The sequence below is a fragment of the Carcharodon carcharias genome, chromosome 16 (assembly GCF_017639515.1).
Source record: "Carcharodon carcharias isolate sCarCar2 chromosome 16, sCarCar2.pri, whole genome shotgun sequence".
NCBI lineage: Eukaryota > Metazoa > Chordata > Chondrichthyes > Lamniformes > Lamnidae > Carcharodon > Carcharodon carcharias.
This window is the reverse complement of record NC_054482.1, coordinates 98723605-98740491: the sequence shown is the minus strand read 5'-3', so window position 1 is coordinate 98740491 and position 16887 is coordinate 98723605. Positions and strand designations below refer to the sequence as shown.

Genomic DNA, 16887 nt, shown 5'->3' with positions numbered 1-16887 from the left:
AGAAAGAGAGGACAAAATGACTTGAAATTCACACTGTAGGGCGTTGCTTTGAAAGTATTGCAAAATGTGCTACCTGCTGGACTAGTGTTTAGCAAGTAGCCCAGTTATACAGAGTAAACTTCCCCAACACCCATCCTCCATTTCTGTTTCAGAACGCATACATTGCAACTGCAATCAATGGGACAAGTTTTTGCACCTCAGCCAAAGAAGCTTTCTTTCTAATTGTAAACAATGCACTGAATGTGACAACAATCAACTGCTTTGGAGACTTTCTACTGTTTCTTGGAAAGGTGAGTACTTTAATACCCATTAAGAAACTGCCACTTCCTTGTTCTACTGATGAAGGATTTTCCTAAATATTGATGTTTAATATGAATTTTAGCAGCATTAGCTTTGCTATTTTCACAATTAAGAAGGTGTTTCCTATAATTCTTACTGGAATCATTAACACATTCCACACTCCTGTTACGGACAGGGGGGGCTTTAATTTAAACAGCCCTGATTTCTCCTCTCACCGCCTGTTGTAAACAGAAAGGTGTTTTGTTTTTGATTTCCTCCTTTATAAGTGGTGGCGTGTTTCCCAACCCCTCCATTCTGGTCTGATCCAATTTTCATTAACAATTCCACAGCAAACTCAAGATAGGGTAAAATCAGAGGATTAGTTTATTTTACACTCAAAGCACCGGAGGTGGGTGTTGCTACATAACCCCTGGTACATTCATACAATAAAAGAGGGATAAGGAAAAGAAAGTGGTATAGGACAAAGAGCACAGAGAAGATTAGACTTATTGTTTCATGTGAGTCCAGAGTCCAGAATCAAATGTCCAATGGTATATTCTTTCAGAGTCAGCAGGTTGAAGACTGATGCTGGATAATTCACTTTTCCAGTAAAGATGACTTCCACGATGAGAAGGGCATATAGAGATGAATTAGTCTTGTAGGCAGTGGTACAGAAGTTCCAGTAGAAACAGTGTAGATGGGGGCCAGACATTCACCCGGACCAAGCCTTTGTTCTGAGCTGCTGCTTGGTTGATGGAAAGTGGCAGTCTGAGCTCTGCAGCTCCATAAGGCAATATTACAGGTTCCAGCAGCTTGCAGGTGGGGGGTGCGTATTATGTGATATGACTCCCACTTCTCCACCTTGCTTTGGACAAAGGATGAATATTCCTTTGTCTGGATTCTTGAGATAGTTATTGTTTCAATCATTAATGATTTCAACAGAGGTTTCAGGGTACTTTGTCCTCACAGATTGATCATCTCCATTGGCCAGGGGTCTGGCATTAGAAATGTAAATAGCCTTTATACAATTCCCTGGGATTTAACCTGTGCAGCCACAGGGGTTAATTAGCACCTCTCTAGAGAAAGCAAGGTGGCTGCAGTTCTGAATGCTAGGAAGTTCCTTTTGTTGGAGTTATAGCCAGTCATGCTTCAGTCATTTTAAAGCCTTTGTCCAGTTTTTAAATATAATTTTATAAATTAGCCAGGATGATGTATAGATATTTTATAAAAGCATTGTGAAGTCTTAGCTCCAGGCCATCTCATTATTACATAAACCTTTGAAACTGAACATTTTAGTTATTATGGGTAGTCTAATACCCCAGTGAATGCTAAACAATATAATTAATGTAATATAATTGAACCTTTGTCAAATACTCCTTTGAAGTGCTTCAGGATTACATTTCATTAAAGCCCTTATATATGCATGTTGATGTTGTAGTCCTTGGCCCAGATTGTAACCAAGATGGGACTATAACGAAGGTAAATTGCACCCTTATTTTGGTAGTGCAGCAAGGCTTTGCAGCATACCAATAACCAATGGTTAAATCAGAGGACGTGTTAAGAAAGGTAATTTGGTTAATCTTCATAATCAGGTTATTTTGGAACATTTTTAAAGCTGCACCACTCAGCATTCAGAGAAAGACACCTTTATAGGAGCCTGTTAGTGCGGTATATTATCACCACTGCGATCTGGAATCTGATGTCCAGGCTGAATCCATTGCGGAGCTGAGGGAATGCCACCTAGTCAGAGGTGTCAACATTCAGATGAGGCTTTAAAACAGAGCCCCCATCTGTCTGCAGCAGTCATTCAGGTGAATTTTTAGTTACCACAACACAATTTAAGGAAGGCAAGGGAGTTTGTCAATTGTCCTGGCTTTTATTTTGATCTGAATACTGATTCAGCTGTGATACTGTTCCCATCCAACCTCCTTGAATGCATTTCCACGTCAGTTCGACCAAGAGGCATCAGTAAAGGCTGAGCTTCCCCTTGTTAACATGGGTCAAATGTAATATCCCAAGTGCTGCCTCGGCAAGAACGGGGGGTCAAATCAGGAAGCCTTCCTGGTTGGAATGACTCCACTGAGCCATCAATCCTAATGACGTGATGCTTCTAATGAACAGTTCCCAGGCGCTCGCCGTAAAGGTTCCCATGTGAATATGACTATTTAGTTGAGGTACCAGGAGGCTAGCAGATCCCTATATCTCAGCAAGGAGTTTGAGTCTTCAGGAATGGAGGAAAGAAATTGGCCAAGAAAACCTCGTTTTGCATATCATCATTGATGAAATCATTTTGAATGAGCAGCAGGACTTTGCATGATGTTTGTGTAAGTAATACACATCAATATGTTTTGTTCTTTTCAGGTGTTTGTAGTGTGTTTCACAGTCTTTGGAGGCCTCGTGGCATTTAACTACAATCATGATCTGAATGTTTGGGTTATCCCACTTATATTGGTGTCCTTTTTTGCCTATTTGGTGGCACATTGCTTCTTGTCAGTGTTTGAAATGGTGCTGGATGTCTTGTTTATGTGTTATGCTGTTGACCTGGCAACTAATGATGGGTCAGCAGAAAAACCCTACTTCATGGACAAGGAGTTAATGGTGAGTATTAAAGACTCATTAATTTCTACTACCTCATTCTCTAATAAGTGAAAGTGGGGTTGGTGGGGGGTTGAGGCACCTTCTGTATACAAACATTAACTTGCTATTCAGTATGTATTAGCAAATTTAACATAATAGATATTGTACTTTGTACACTAGGCACTTTCCTAATCCTTGAGTGTTCAGGAATGCCCAAGTGTAACTTCATGGTATGATGCTTCACCTCAACAACTTGAAATCTCATGGATTTTTAATAAATGCAACAAATAAGTTACCTCTTTCTCTCCTTGGAGTTCCTTCCAGATGAGTATATTAAGAACCAATGATACATTGGACCATCTGTGTGCGTAAATACTGACTTATTACTTCAATAGCTTTAAGAAGCAGACATAGTAACTGTGCCTTGAACTGCTATTAATTACCAGCATTTATCTGTAGCTCACGCCCATCACTTTGAGAAATACTCTGAGGCAAGGCAACCTCACTTGCTCTTTATTAAATACTTGATCTGTGCTCCACAAGGATAGTCCTCAGGGCCTCAAAATTAGTCTGCTCCAAGGGGGAAGAGGTATTGGGGCTGGAGACCTACTTAGTAATTGACAATAGCTGCATTGGCATGTACGTATGTGTGTGTGAAAGAGTGTGTACGCACATGGATCATGTGCTGTCATTACAATTACAGGTCCTATTTTTAATTTTATAATAAAATTATAGAATTTATAATTCTATAATAGAAGCATAGAATGATGCTTATGTATGAATTATCAAAAGAACTCAGCACATTTTTTTTTAAATGTTGTTGCTGTTTTCTAGAAATTTATGGGCAAAAGCAATCAAAAGCTTAAGAGGACCAGTCAAAGTGACAAACCAAACCTGGAAAATAACCCAAACACAGAACTACTGCCAATGGTGAGTGTGTCAAACTGTATCAGCAGTAAGAGTATGTCAAATTGCTGCACTGGCATTTCCCTTCCATATCCGTCTCTTACATGGTGGATTCTGTCTATTTAAAATATTGCATAACAGGTGGATATCATTTTCTGTTACCAAGCAGCAGATGCATTTCCTGAGTTCTTGGTTAAGTTTATAGATACTCCATAATATGTAAAGCCTGGGTAAGTTTGCAATAGAAAATGCAGTATTTAAATGGATGATTTGAAGGGAGCAGCACAACTCATTCAATCTACAAAGGATGAAACTTTCCATTTTTGTTAGCAATATCCTCTAAAAGTAAACCAAGTTCAACAATGTGCATTTATATAGCACCTTTCCTCTTGGAGATGGATGTACTATTCAACTATGTTAAACAGAGGTCAAGAAGGTACAATGAACCACAGTTACAGTCCTAAGATGTGTAGCTGGTGACTTCAGCAACAGCAGTCTGAAGGGACTTAAACAGTCAATCATGATGATGTGGCATTGATCTGGGTGGCAGTGGCACAAAGACCTGAGAGAACAGGGAGGTTAGACATGGGCTGGAAAAGCCGAGAGTGGTCTTTGAGGACAATGGAAATGGTGGCTATCCAAGGGGAACCAATTTCAACGTTAGCAAGCATTAGGGCACAAAGAATCTGGATTTGGGTTTCAGTGAAGAAGATCCTGACAGGAGCACGAAGTACACATGCAAGGAGTTAGAGTTTAAAAATGTCAGAGGGGATTAGGAGTAAGGAAAGGAGTGTCTGGGGAAAAAATACATAAGCCCCTCACTCTTTCTGTTGCTGGTGAAGATGGAGGAGGTCAGGTGGAAAAGATTTGTTGTTTAGGATTCTGGGATTGTTCTTGATCTCCAGGCTGACTCTCAGTAGTGAGATTCATATTATTGTTAGAGAAAGGTAAAGCCAAATCTGATTTTGAGCTACCAGGCTAATAAAGTTCCAGGTGTGCTCAAGTCTGCAGCCCTTGGACTTCAAGGTGAGAAAAGTTCCATGTGGAATGGGGGGCTTAACCATCAGTGGATAAAAGATATTGAAGACAGAAGCAGGGGTACTGTTAAACAGTTGAAAAGCATTAAACAATAGTTATGCAGCAAAAATGCTCTGTAGCACAGCCAACATTTTCTGGTCACTGGTCTGCAATTTTCCTGTCCATTAAAATGAATGGGAGGAAATCATAACAAAAACAAAAATAGCTGGAAAAACTCAGCAGGTCTGACAGCATCTGCGGAGAGGAGCACAGTTAACGTTTCGAGTCTGTATGACTCTTCATCAGAACTAAGGAAAAATAGAAAAGAGGTGAAATATAAGCTGGTTGAGGGGGGTGGGACAGGTAGAGCTGGATAGAGGGCCAGTGATAGGTGGAGGCAAAGAAGAGATTGCCAAAGATATCATAGACAAAAGGACAAAGAGGTGTTGACGGTGGTGATATTAGCTAAGGAATGTGCTAGTGGTGACATTAAGGGTAGAAAGCAGGACGAGCAAGTGACAGCCTTAGTGGGGTGGGGGGGAGGGATCAAAATAGGCTAAAAGATGGAGATAAAACGATAGATGGAAATAAATTTAAAAATAATGGAAATGGGTGGGAAAAGAAAAATATATTTTAAAAATTATAAATTATTGGAAAAAGGTGAATCGGAAAAGGGGCTGGGGATGGAGGAGAGAGTTCACAATCTGAAGTTGTTACTCTCAATGTTCGGGCCGGAAGGCTGTAAAGTGTCTAGTCGGAAGATGAGGTGCTGTTTGCGTTGAGCTTCACTGGAACATTGCAGCAGGCTAAGGATGGACATGTGGGCATGAGAACAGGGTGGGGTGTTGAAATGGCAAGCGACAGGGAGGTCTGGGTTATGCTTGCGGACAGACTGAAGGTGTTCCGCAAAGCAGTCACCCAGTCTGCGTTTGGTTTCTCCAATGTAGAGGAAACTGCATTGGGAGCAGCGAATGCAACAGACTAAATTGAGGGAAATGCAATTGAAAGGAGTGTTTGGTCCCTTGGATGGTGAGGAGTGGGAAAGTAAAGGGGCAGGTGTAGCACCTTCTGCGGTTGCATGGGTAGGTGCCGTGGGAGGGGGTTGAGGTATGGGGGGGGTGATGGAGGAGTGGACCAGGGTGTCCCAGAGGTTGGGGGGGATGGTGAAGGGAAGATGTTTGGTGGTGGCATCATGCTGGAGTTGGCGGAAATGGCGGAGGATGATCTTTGAATGCGGAGGCTGGTGGGGTGATAAGTGAGGACAAGGGGGGACCCTATCATGGTTCTGGGAGGGAGACGAAGGTGTGAGGGCGGATGCGCGGGAGATGGGCTGGCCACGGCTCAGGGCCCTGTCAACTACCGTGGGTGGAAAACCTCAGTTAAGGAAGAAGGAGGACATGTCAGAGGAACTGTTTTGGAAAATGGCATCATCACAACAGATGCGACGGAGGCGAAGAAACTGAGAGAATGGGATGGAGTCCTTACAGGAAGCAGGATGTGAGGAGCTGTAGTCGAGGTAGCTGTGGGAGTTGGTGGGCTTGTAATGAATATTGGTGGACAGTCTATCACCAGAAATTGAGACAGAGGGAAGGGAAGTGTCAGAGATGACCATGTGAAAATGATGGAGAGGTGGAAATTGGAAGCAAAATTAATTAATTTTTCCAGGTCCAGACGAGAGCATGAAGCAGCACCAAAGCAGTCATCGATGTACCAGAGAAAGAGTTGTGGGAGGAAATCATAGTTGGTGACAGTAACTTGTCAGATCATATCCCAAACATTTTAACATGTTTATTTGACATAAATATTTTATACTGTAGTTTTGTCAAAACATAGATCAATACAGCACACCTACAGAATTAAAATTGCAATGTAATTCTTTCCGCAGGGCACAAATACAGCATGATGGGGGCTCCAATGAACTAAGTATCAACGTTCCAACAATCCCTTCGCATTTGATTACTGCAAGCCAAGTGGAGAGCTGAGCCCTACTATCAATTTAGCCTGAGTTGTCTGTTCCACACAGATCCACTTTGAGTAATCCCATCAGGATGAGCACTTGGCACATCATAACATTCAAGGCTATGGGCCAAGTGCTGGTAAATGGGATTAGGTAGGTAGGTCAGGTGTTTCTCACGTGTCGGTGCAGACTCGATGGGCCGAAGGGCCTCTTCTGCACTGTGATTCTGTGATCTCGTTACAGTGATACCAATATCCATTCAGAAGCGGATTTGTCAGTAATGGAGGGGCCTTATGTTACTTCTGCCCACACATTTAACACGAATATTCAGTTTTACAAGATGATATTAGCTCTAGGTTGGATCTGAAAATTTCCCCAAATGGCTGCTAGCTCCCTTGCTAATGATTGTAGAGAGTTTAAATGCTGCCATCCATGTTTCAGGGCAGGTGAATTTTTCACAATATATTTAAAATGTGCCATTAATTGAGTTCTGATTATCTTACTGGAGGGTTGTAAAATGTTAACTAATTCTCTATTGTAAATACTACCAGAACTTGAATAGTCCTATTAAATTAAATACATAAACACCAATGCTAATCACTATTCATTTTACATTTTTTGAGATTGGAGCTTCTAAGCTCTTTAAAAATAATCATTTAACAGTTTTATTTATTAAATCTCTAATATTATGATGTACTGCAGTGAACCCTCTTTACTTACTGATCCCTTCTACTGAAGCCCACCCCAGCTCTGCTTTATTGCTAGAAGCATGTTGTCCCCTGCTGTGCTTTTCACCCTTTTCTAAAAAAAATAAAAAGCAGGCACCGTAAAAGTGGCTGTGAAGTTGTCAGATTGTCATAAGAATCAATGTGGTTCATTAATGGCCTTTAAAAGGAAGGAAACCTGCCATCCTTTCCTATTCTGGACCATATGCGATTCCAGACCCACACCACTTGGTTTGATCCTTAACTGCCCTCTGAAGTCATTCAATTCTATGTAGCTGTTACAGAGGAAAACGCAACAGTTCTAAAGGAGCAGGCACACTCCCACCTAAGGGCAAGCAGGGACTGGCAATAAATCCCAAACTCACTAGTGATGCCCACAGCCAGGGAATGGAATAGAACCCTGTGGATCTAGATAAAGTAGGCTAACATGTCAGAGAATTCTGTAGGCATTACCTTCAAATAAACGGTTAACTTTGAGTCTTCTGCTGCTGGCCGGCCTCATTTGCTGGCAGCAATCATCAGACATGCAGGCACACCTTACCTAGTTTCATGCGAGCCAGCATTGCAGGCTTGAATATTTGGAATGTGCCACACAGCAACATCCATTTGTGAAATGATCCTATTCTTAACCCACTTTGCTCTCTACCATTCTTCCCATTATTAAGACTGCCTTAGTAGGAAGATAGGTCAAGGTGGGAGGAAACTCATGTGGAGCCCAAGCAACAGCCTAGACCTGCTGGGCAAAATGGCATGTTTCTGTATTGTAAATTCTATGCAGCACAAGCTCAAACCTGATGAAAAATCTCCTTACTGGGCCTAAAGTAAACAAAATGAATATTACATTTGCTGTAGCTGTAGAATGACAATGTTAAAAGGTGTCCCTGGTAAGAAAGGTGCATCCACTGCTATTAGTTCTAATACTTAAGATACTGCAGTTTTATTTTTAAAATTGCTCCTTTTTGATAGTCGACATTACAAATATTTCACTTACCAAGCACCAAGAGTTTACTTTGGTGGGGGTCACTTCACTCAATCTAAGTTTTGTTTTTGGTTTGAGAAAACAAGGGTTAAGTTTGAACTATTTTGTATAGATTGTAATTAAGATTTTGCATTTTAAGAGGTGAAGCCATGGGGTAAGCCTCTCCTTCGAAGCACATTAGGACAAATCCTGTCTTTTACAAGGGAGTTGAGTTCATTTAAAAAATGTAAAATAATATCAACTCTAAAAGTTACGTGACAGGGTGAATCAATTTTTGGTATCCTGTCACAGAAAAGGGCACACTTACTGATGTTTTTACTATGTTAAATCTCATTGTAAAATTAAAAATTTGGACATTAAAAATTGTCATCATTTAACTGAGTGAATTGGAACCTTCTAGAATTTATGTACACTAACACATCTATGCCAGCAGCACCAAAATTGATCTGTTAGCAATTGTGAAGACTGCATGTGGTAATTATCCTGTATATGACATATTGAGTGAACTTTTCACTGGAATATCTGGGCACTGCTCTTAAAACAGGTTGATCTTAACCACACCAAGAATTACTTGTAATCTGAATTTAATACTATCCATGAAAAATTAGATAGATTTCATCACTATGATTCTCTAGTGGAACCACAACCTCTGACATGTACATGATTTCCAACTTATATTTCCTTGAAAAACATGGTGTGTAAAAAGTTAGTATTCGTTTGAAAACAAGGAACTAGCTAGAAGACATCCTTCCTCTCACTACTGTTAGTCATCACCTGTGCTATCAAGATTATTGCAGCAGTGCTGGTTCTGTACTCTAACACTTATTTACATGACCTTTTCTATTCTTGATAACCTCTAGCACGTACAACACAAGGCAGTTGTCCTGGTTTTGCCCAAAAGAGTGACATGGCAGAGAAAAAATGCTAGCTGACAGCAGAGGAAGAGGAACAGAGCAGTGCAAGAGTAAAGAAAATAACATGCCTTTATATAGTCTTTCACAACCTTAGGACATCCTAAAGTACTTCTTCACAGCCAATGAAGTGAAGTCACTAACGTAGGAATCCGTATGCATTTAAAAATAGGACTTTGTTCCAGTTAGAAACAGCAATGGCTTGAAGTTCAGCTGTTAAGTGTTTACCACAGCTTGGGACAATTTAACAATTGATGCATTGTTTAGCTTCATTACTTCTAGATCGGAAAGAAAATGGAACTCTTAATTTTACCACTTCTGTAAGCTATATAATGGAGTTGGCTGGCTCCCAACTACTGAGCTGTAACAATGCCTTACTGTGCTACAGAACTTGAAGCACAAATACAACTACGAAAATAACCAGCAACAGAATGCAGGGTCTTAATTAAAATGCCAATACTTGATTTTGGAAAGATTGTTGGTCCTGACCATTTAAAATTCCTGCATGCAGTTTTAAATGACAACCAATAAAACAAAGTGACAAAGTTTTGAAAAATATCTTTCAAAAATGAGGTTTTCATTATGCAAGCTAAAAATCCAGTGTATGATTCCAACAGCTGCTTTCATCACCAAATTATCACCATACTTGCTGTGTTTAGATAAAAAGAGATTTGCATTAAAACACTGCATTAGTTGGGGAGAATTATCTATTATTCCCTGGCTGGAATAGAAATTTAAGCATGTTGTTCCTTCTTTACCCATTGTAAGTGCACTATTTTTGTAGTAGACAACAGTACGATTAAATTGGGAAACAAATGAGTATAGTTCATAGTATTCAGTTCCATCTGCAACTCCTCAGATAATGAAGCAATCTATGCCTGCACGGAGCAACTTTCAAGACTGGGCTGATAATTAGTGAAAGGCTCCCACAAGCGAATCTAGCTTAACCTTTAGATTCAACAGCATTACTATGGTCAAACTCTCCATCAACATCTTAGAGTCACCACTGACCAGAAAAGTAACTGGAGCAGCCATAAAGACTACAGCTATAATAGCAGATCAGAGGCTGGATATTGTGGCAAGTCACTCCTCACTCCCAAGCTCGTTCACCATCCACAAGCTGGGAGTGTGGTGGAATACTTTCCGCTCGTCTAGAGGAATTCAGCTCCAACAACACCGAAGCTCGACATAATCCAGGACAAAGCAACCCATCAATTAGGGATGGGCAATAAATACTGACTTTGCCAAGTACACCTACATACATCCCATGAAAGAATTAAAACAAAAACAGGCCATATATTTAGTTTTTCATTTGTTTTATTCAAGTGTTACATAGAAATTATGATACAGAAGCAGATCATTCAGTCCAACCTGTGCAATATGGTGTTGTGTCAACCTAAACAGCAGTCCCTAATCCCTTGTGCCTGCTGTTTCCATTTCCCTTCAGTCACCTCACAACTTGTGTCAACATGGTTTCTATTTCAATCACCAACTCCCAACTGCGCATTTCACAGCCTCGCAAAGCAGTTCCAACCCAACTACTGAAAAGGTTTGGCTCAATCTACATTGATCCATCCATTTTTAGAGAAGCTTTTAACACCCCAAAATCTGGACTATTCCAACAAAAAAGGGCCAAGTTTTTCTTCACACTTGTATTCCGTCATCCCAGACAGCAATCCATTGAATCTACATTGTATCCTCTCCAAAGTCTCAATATCCTTCCTATAGTGTGCAGTGCAATACTGCACATAATATTCTAACCTGTTAATGTTATGGGTGGAAGATGGTACCGCAGTTAGACTCGATGACACTATGAATGTGAATGTGTTTTAGTTACGTACCATATCCTGTTATGCCTATGTTTGTAGATAAACAGGCTATACTCAAATTCTTTGCTCTGATAATTTTAGTACAAAATGAGCACCAATAGTTGCTTTAGTAATGGTGAAAACTGAGTGCTTGACCAGTACTTAATATTTAAATAGTCTGTCACAAAAGATTGTCAATTAGCTTACAAAAAGACTTGGGTTTTCTCAATAAGGATGTATCCACATTGCAGTTCGAGACCAGTGACTGCATTCAAGTTCCAGCTAGGCACAGCTTCATTTAGCATGGCTGGCTGCAAAAGTCTCACCCAGAAGTTAAGCTGTGTGCATGCCTGGGTAGACAGGACAGAGTTCTCTCCTAAAAGTTGAAAACATAGGCCCAGATCTTCCGATCTCTGGCCAGACACCGGACAAACCCCAGAAGATGCACTACTGACCCCTCAGAATTCCAAATGCATGGGAATTGACCAGAAATTGTGATGGCCAATTGCCCAATGGGCAATTCCCCTGCTTCCCCCAGAGACTTAATGATTTTAACTTGCCAGCATACTTACCTAGGAAAAAAAAAACTAGTCTAACAGAGATAACTATACAACTGCCACCACCCCCACCAAATAACTCATCTGGGTCCCGTGACCAGGTTAGTCCCCAGCCCCAACTTGACCCGACCACCCCCTACCTACTCATGCACCCACCACCCTGCCCCCTTACACACCTTACCCACAAAATCTCACCCTAGCTGTTTTCAAAGATGCTTTGGGACATTTAAATTGTGTTTAATCAGAACATGGCAGCTGGTGCTGCAATAAAAAGGGAGGCATGTCTTCACAGATTCTCTGCACTGTTCCTTACGAGGTTTGCTGCACTGAGTCGAATGTGAAGGATCCTCCATCAGAAGACTACCCTGAAATAATCGCTGGAAGGGTGCATATTTTGTCTGATCATGGTCGGAAATGGGGCTTCCGATCCAAATTGGAAGATCTGGGCCATTAAGTTTAGAAAATAGGAAGAAGGTTCTGATTACTTGAATGTTCAAATAGAACATAAGAAATAGGGACATACCTGGGTTATATGGCTCCTCAAATGTGCTCTGCCATTCAATAAGATCATGGCTGGTCGGCTCATGACCACAACTCCACTTTCCTGCCAGTCCCCCATAACCCTAGACTCCCTTGTTGATCAAAACTCTAACTCGACCTCTACTATATGACCCAGTCGTCCCTGGGGTAGAGAGTAAGGTCCTGGAGAGGAAATTCCTCATCTGTCTTTCATGGGCAGCCCCTTGATCTGAAACTATGCCCCCTAGCTCTAGGTTCTCCCTCAAAAGGAAACAAACTCAGCATCTACCCTGTCAAGCCTCCTCAGAATCTAATGCTTCAATGGGATCACCTCCCTCCAATGAGTATAGGCTGAACATGTTCAACTTTTCCTCATTGGAGGCAGTTCAGAGAAGGCGCAATGAAAATATATCCCTCCTTAAATAAGGAGATCAAAACTGAATGCAATACAGGTGTGGTCTCATCAATGCCCAGTACAGTTGTGACAAGACTTTCCTACATTTTAAAAATCAGATATGACACTGCACTGGATTTACCATCCATATTGTGTCAAAGCCTACCCACTTCTAGGGAGTGTCTCTTTGTATTTTCCTCTGGAGTCAGATTGGATCCCATTTTCTTACAGGGCATTTACCAGTGCAATGTTCGTGCCAATGTTAAATTGCTTTGCACTGATAAATTTTCCAATGAACCCAAACAGTTTAATTCTCCACTAAATGGGGTGCTGTTGTGATTTTAGACTAGTAATTCTGGCTTGTACTGGCCAACAACTACTCACCAGTATAAAGTGCGGAACTGATTGAAATATGTAGTAATGATTTATATTTGCATTTAATTCCATCAAACTTCCTCCTGCTCCTGAGGCCCAACATACATGCCTCTATGTGGGGTAACCACTGCTCAGTAAGAACTGTGTAGTACAGAAGTAACTCTTGAGACACTGACATTTTAAAGCACGATTTTCTTAACCTTTGAACACAGTCCCAACCCACTGCTGTTCCAAACGGTAAAACATGAAAGTGAATCCAATTTTATTTAGAAATAAGATTGGAAACATTTTTGATTCAATATTCTGGTTTTTAAGGGTTTGATCACGGCGACAAATTGAGAGATTCACTTCAGCAATCAAATCAGTAACTGATTTAGCAATTACTGCAAAAATCAATCTTGATTACGTTGTAATGAAAGGTTGCTTTACATTCCTTTTTTTTAAAAAAATAATAAGAGCATTGTGTGGATCAGTTATAAGTAAACTGAAATTTGCACAGAAACAGATCATTCACTTTTGAGATAATCAAATCTAAACACTTGTTATAAAGCATTTTAACATGGAAAAATGTACCCGAGGCATGGACAACAACAAGATACAAGCCAAAAAAAAAGGAATGGACAATCATCACTATGTGGACATGATGTCTCTATAGCAATTTTTATTCACAAAAATGAACCATACACAAAGACATTTATGCCAAAGAAAATGGCAATAAATACAAAAATGAGGAGAGAATTCCTACATGGATAAAATATGGCACATAAGTAAAATACATTTAATCTAGAGCAAAAATGGATAAAAGCACTGCATTTTGTAAAGTCCCTTTTTAGTACAGATATTTATTCAATCGTTTCAGTCACTTCATTTGGTTAATGTAATGAAAAGAATGATTTCAGTTTTCAATCACAAATTTTTGCCTCTTTGCACATACAACATCCCAATAATTCTAAACAATGCATTACATCAAAATGTATTGTTTTAAACTTATTACCCTACATATTGCATAACTAGTTTCATTGTTTTAACAGTTCAGGATGTAAAGGTTTAAGGCATGGTTGACTATTTAAGATTTGTGCCCCAGTACTTTCGCTTTGGGCCCCATAACACAGTAATGTGGAACTGCCCCTTTTCTTACTTGTAGCTGTCGTGGGCCATTTCATTTCTAACCTTAGAAGAGCCATTATCCAGGAATAAGGTTTCTTCATAGTTTTGTGTTCGCTTTAGGTTGTGTATTTGAAAAGGCATTGGTTCCATACAAAATGGTTATGAAAGTTAGAACAAAAATCATAAGACTAAAGGATATGACAACTGGCTAGCTGTAGATGCACATTTATACTGGTTTCAGCTCTTAACATTTGTCACTACATCATAGCTGACAGCAACTTGGTGCAGCAAACATGCTTTGTGTTTGTTTAAAGGAAAATTACCAAGTCCTATTTTAGCAATATTTCTGGCAGCTTCCCAAAATCCAATCAAACATGCTGTGTAAGAAGGAGGCAATTAAAGTCAAAAACAACAACTTTTAAACGGTGGGAAGGCACCAGGCACGACTTCTAAAAATGTTTTTCGTTTATTTTTCTTTCAAGTCAAAGTGAAACTGAATTATCTCCAGTACATAAAAAATGGTAATTACTGTTACCAGCAAGTGGCAATAAAGAATAGAAAAGCAAGACAGCAAAATACTGATTTTATGGATTAGCTGTGCACGGAAAAGGCAGCAATCCAATCTTTTGGACCTTTAAATTCATGGAAGACTGTGTAGCAAAACCAAAGCTGTCTAGCTAGTTCACAAAGGCGTATTGGGTCATAATACTGCTCATTAATAATCAACACCGTGATCGGAATATTCACCACGGTAATCTCCTTGGTACTCATCCTGATATTCCAGGGGATAGTCGTCAGGGTATTCACCTGGATATTCACCTTGGTAATCTCCATCACTGTATTCTGAACCATTTGTTCCCTGGCTTCCATTGTGGATTATAGGCTCAGTTGGGGTGGCACAATATTTGGAGTCGTACACCTGCCGTCCAAGACCATATACAGTCATGCCTGTTTGAGACGCCCCTTTATTAGTGCCCATCTGCAGCGATATTGTCGAAGTGTCACATTTCTCCGTCGACACTTTCTGATCGTAGATGTGCCTTCTGGTACCTGGGGCTGTCATACCAGCCTAGAGAGAGCAGGAGGGGATAGGAATATGCACGTGAACAGAGTTTTAATACAGGTATGAAATGGGTGATAATTTGTCTGAAATAGTGACTAACATTTTGGCAAAAAGAGAGTATGAGAAAGGTGATTGCCAAAACCTGAAACGCAACCTCCAGATTTTATCTAAATCCCAGAGTTAGGTTCATTAAAGGCAGAGTCTTCCACCACCCACTGCTCTTCATAAATGGCTCAATAAAATATTGTACAAAGACTACTGAATATAACCAGGGCAAGATGATGAATGTAGGCCACTGTTTGGAGTTCAGGACGGAGCTATAGTATATATGTGAGTAATCCACACAAACAGACTGAGTACAGCACCACAGTCACTGGAGTCTGTCACACATTCATTAAAATCCAAGAATTCAAGAGTCTTGCAGTCTGGGGAGCCGTGATGACTCTTAGGATAGCAGAGCGTGGGAAATTCGAAACTGTTGTTCAAAAGGAGCTGAGCAGTTTGTTAAAAATGCATGTTCCAATCTCAGCAGCCCATTTCTTTGCAGGCACCAAAGAAGCTGGGGTGAGAGGAGAAGATGTGGGTCAGGAAAACATGAGGCCCCAGTTAACTGCAAACATCCTAAGCAGCACTATCAGCCACCTGAGACAGACTGGCCATTGCACAGGTATAAATGTTCACATCCTGTACAGTCACTTACCAGCTGGAGGCCGACTAGGCCATAAAGACTAACTAAATGTTTACAGGTAGATGCCAAGTCCCTTCAGTATCAGTATTTAGTAAATATCCAGATGGCTCCTTCCAGTGAAAAAAAATTAAAGCCATGTCCACAGATTGCCCAATCTATACCATTCACTGGGACATTCAGTTTCTAATGTAACTGTTGTAGCACATGGCTTGTACCTCAAAATATCTCAGCTAAGATGACAAATCTAATTAGTTCCACATGTTGCACTCATGTAAACTGCAACTCTGACCATCATATTATAGATGAAATCAGGATTTTTTGGGAGGCTAGACATCAGGCGAGAACTACACATGGAATGTTTTACAGTTTTGTTTTAAAAATTAGATTGACTTTCTTCTGCATAACAGAACGCCAACATATCAAGATCCCAGAATATCAAAATATAAGAACATAAGAAATAGGAACAGGGGACAACCATTCAGCCCCTCGAGCCTGCTCCACCTTTCAATAAGATCATGGCTGATGATCTTGTGTTTCGATTTCCACATTCCCAACTAATAATTTGATTTAGCAAACAGCGTTTACATCACCTTTAGCTGCTCGATCGCTCAAGTCCTAGTTTTCCTGCAGACTTTCACCACTCAGTTTAGCTGTAACCAGGACAATGTGTGAAGTGAGGCGCTGTGGGCAACCCTATTGATCATGAAGGGAGAAACCAACAGTTCACTGTCCAGATGTGCTTTGCTCCACTGACCTGAACAGTTTAAAATTAGACTATGAATTCAAGCGCCAGCAAGTGGAGCAAAGCATGGAAAACCAGCTATTTCCTATATTTGCATGTAACTTCCTGTTTGCTCAGTTGGGTGGCGTGGGGAAGTCTCTGGAGCCATCAGGATTTGGAGCTCAGCTGCTTTGCTTTTTTTTTTTTAAATTACACACTACTTACAGCACTCAGAGCAGTGAAAGATTCTTACTCAGCCTCCAAGATCAACGTTATCATCCTTCATCAGAGCCATTAGTTTTAT

The 16887-nt window shown here is 40.4% G+C and overlaps 2 protein-coding genes across 6 annotated transcripts in view; one reads left to right on the top strand and one right to left on the bottom strand.

Moving 5' to 3' along the window:
- The window catches only part of LOC121289206 (choline transporter-like protein 3), a 96527-nt gene extending 87724 nt beyond the window's left edge, over positions 1-8803 (top strand). For all 5 annotated transcript variants that reach the window (XM_041208409.1, XM_041208405.1, XM_041208406.1 and 2 more), the window contains 4 exons: positions 153-290; positions 2641-2877; positions 3691-3786; positions 6665-8803. In XM_041208409.1, coding sequence (XP_041064343.1) covers positions 153-290; positions 2641-2877; positions 3691-3786; positions 6665-6682 — 489 coding nt within the window. In that variant the 3' untranslated portion in view covers positions 6683-8803. The remainder of the gene's footprint in view (positions 1-152; positions 291-2640; positions 2878-3690; positions 3787-6664) is intronic.
- Positions 8804-10650: 1847 nt separating this feature from the next.
- cnn3a (calponin 3, acidic a) overlaps positions 10651-16887 on the bottom strand; it is a 70644-nt gene continuing 64407 nt past the window's right edge. Inside the window, exon 7 of the mRNA XM_041208136.1 lies at positions 10651-15180. Coding sequence (XP_041064070.1) covers positions 14827-15180 — 354 coding nt within the window. The 3' untranslated portion in view covers positions 10651-14826. The remainder of the gene's footprint in view (positions 15181-16887) is intronic.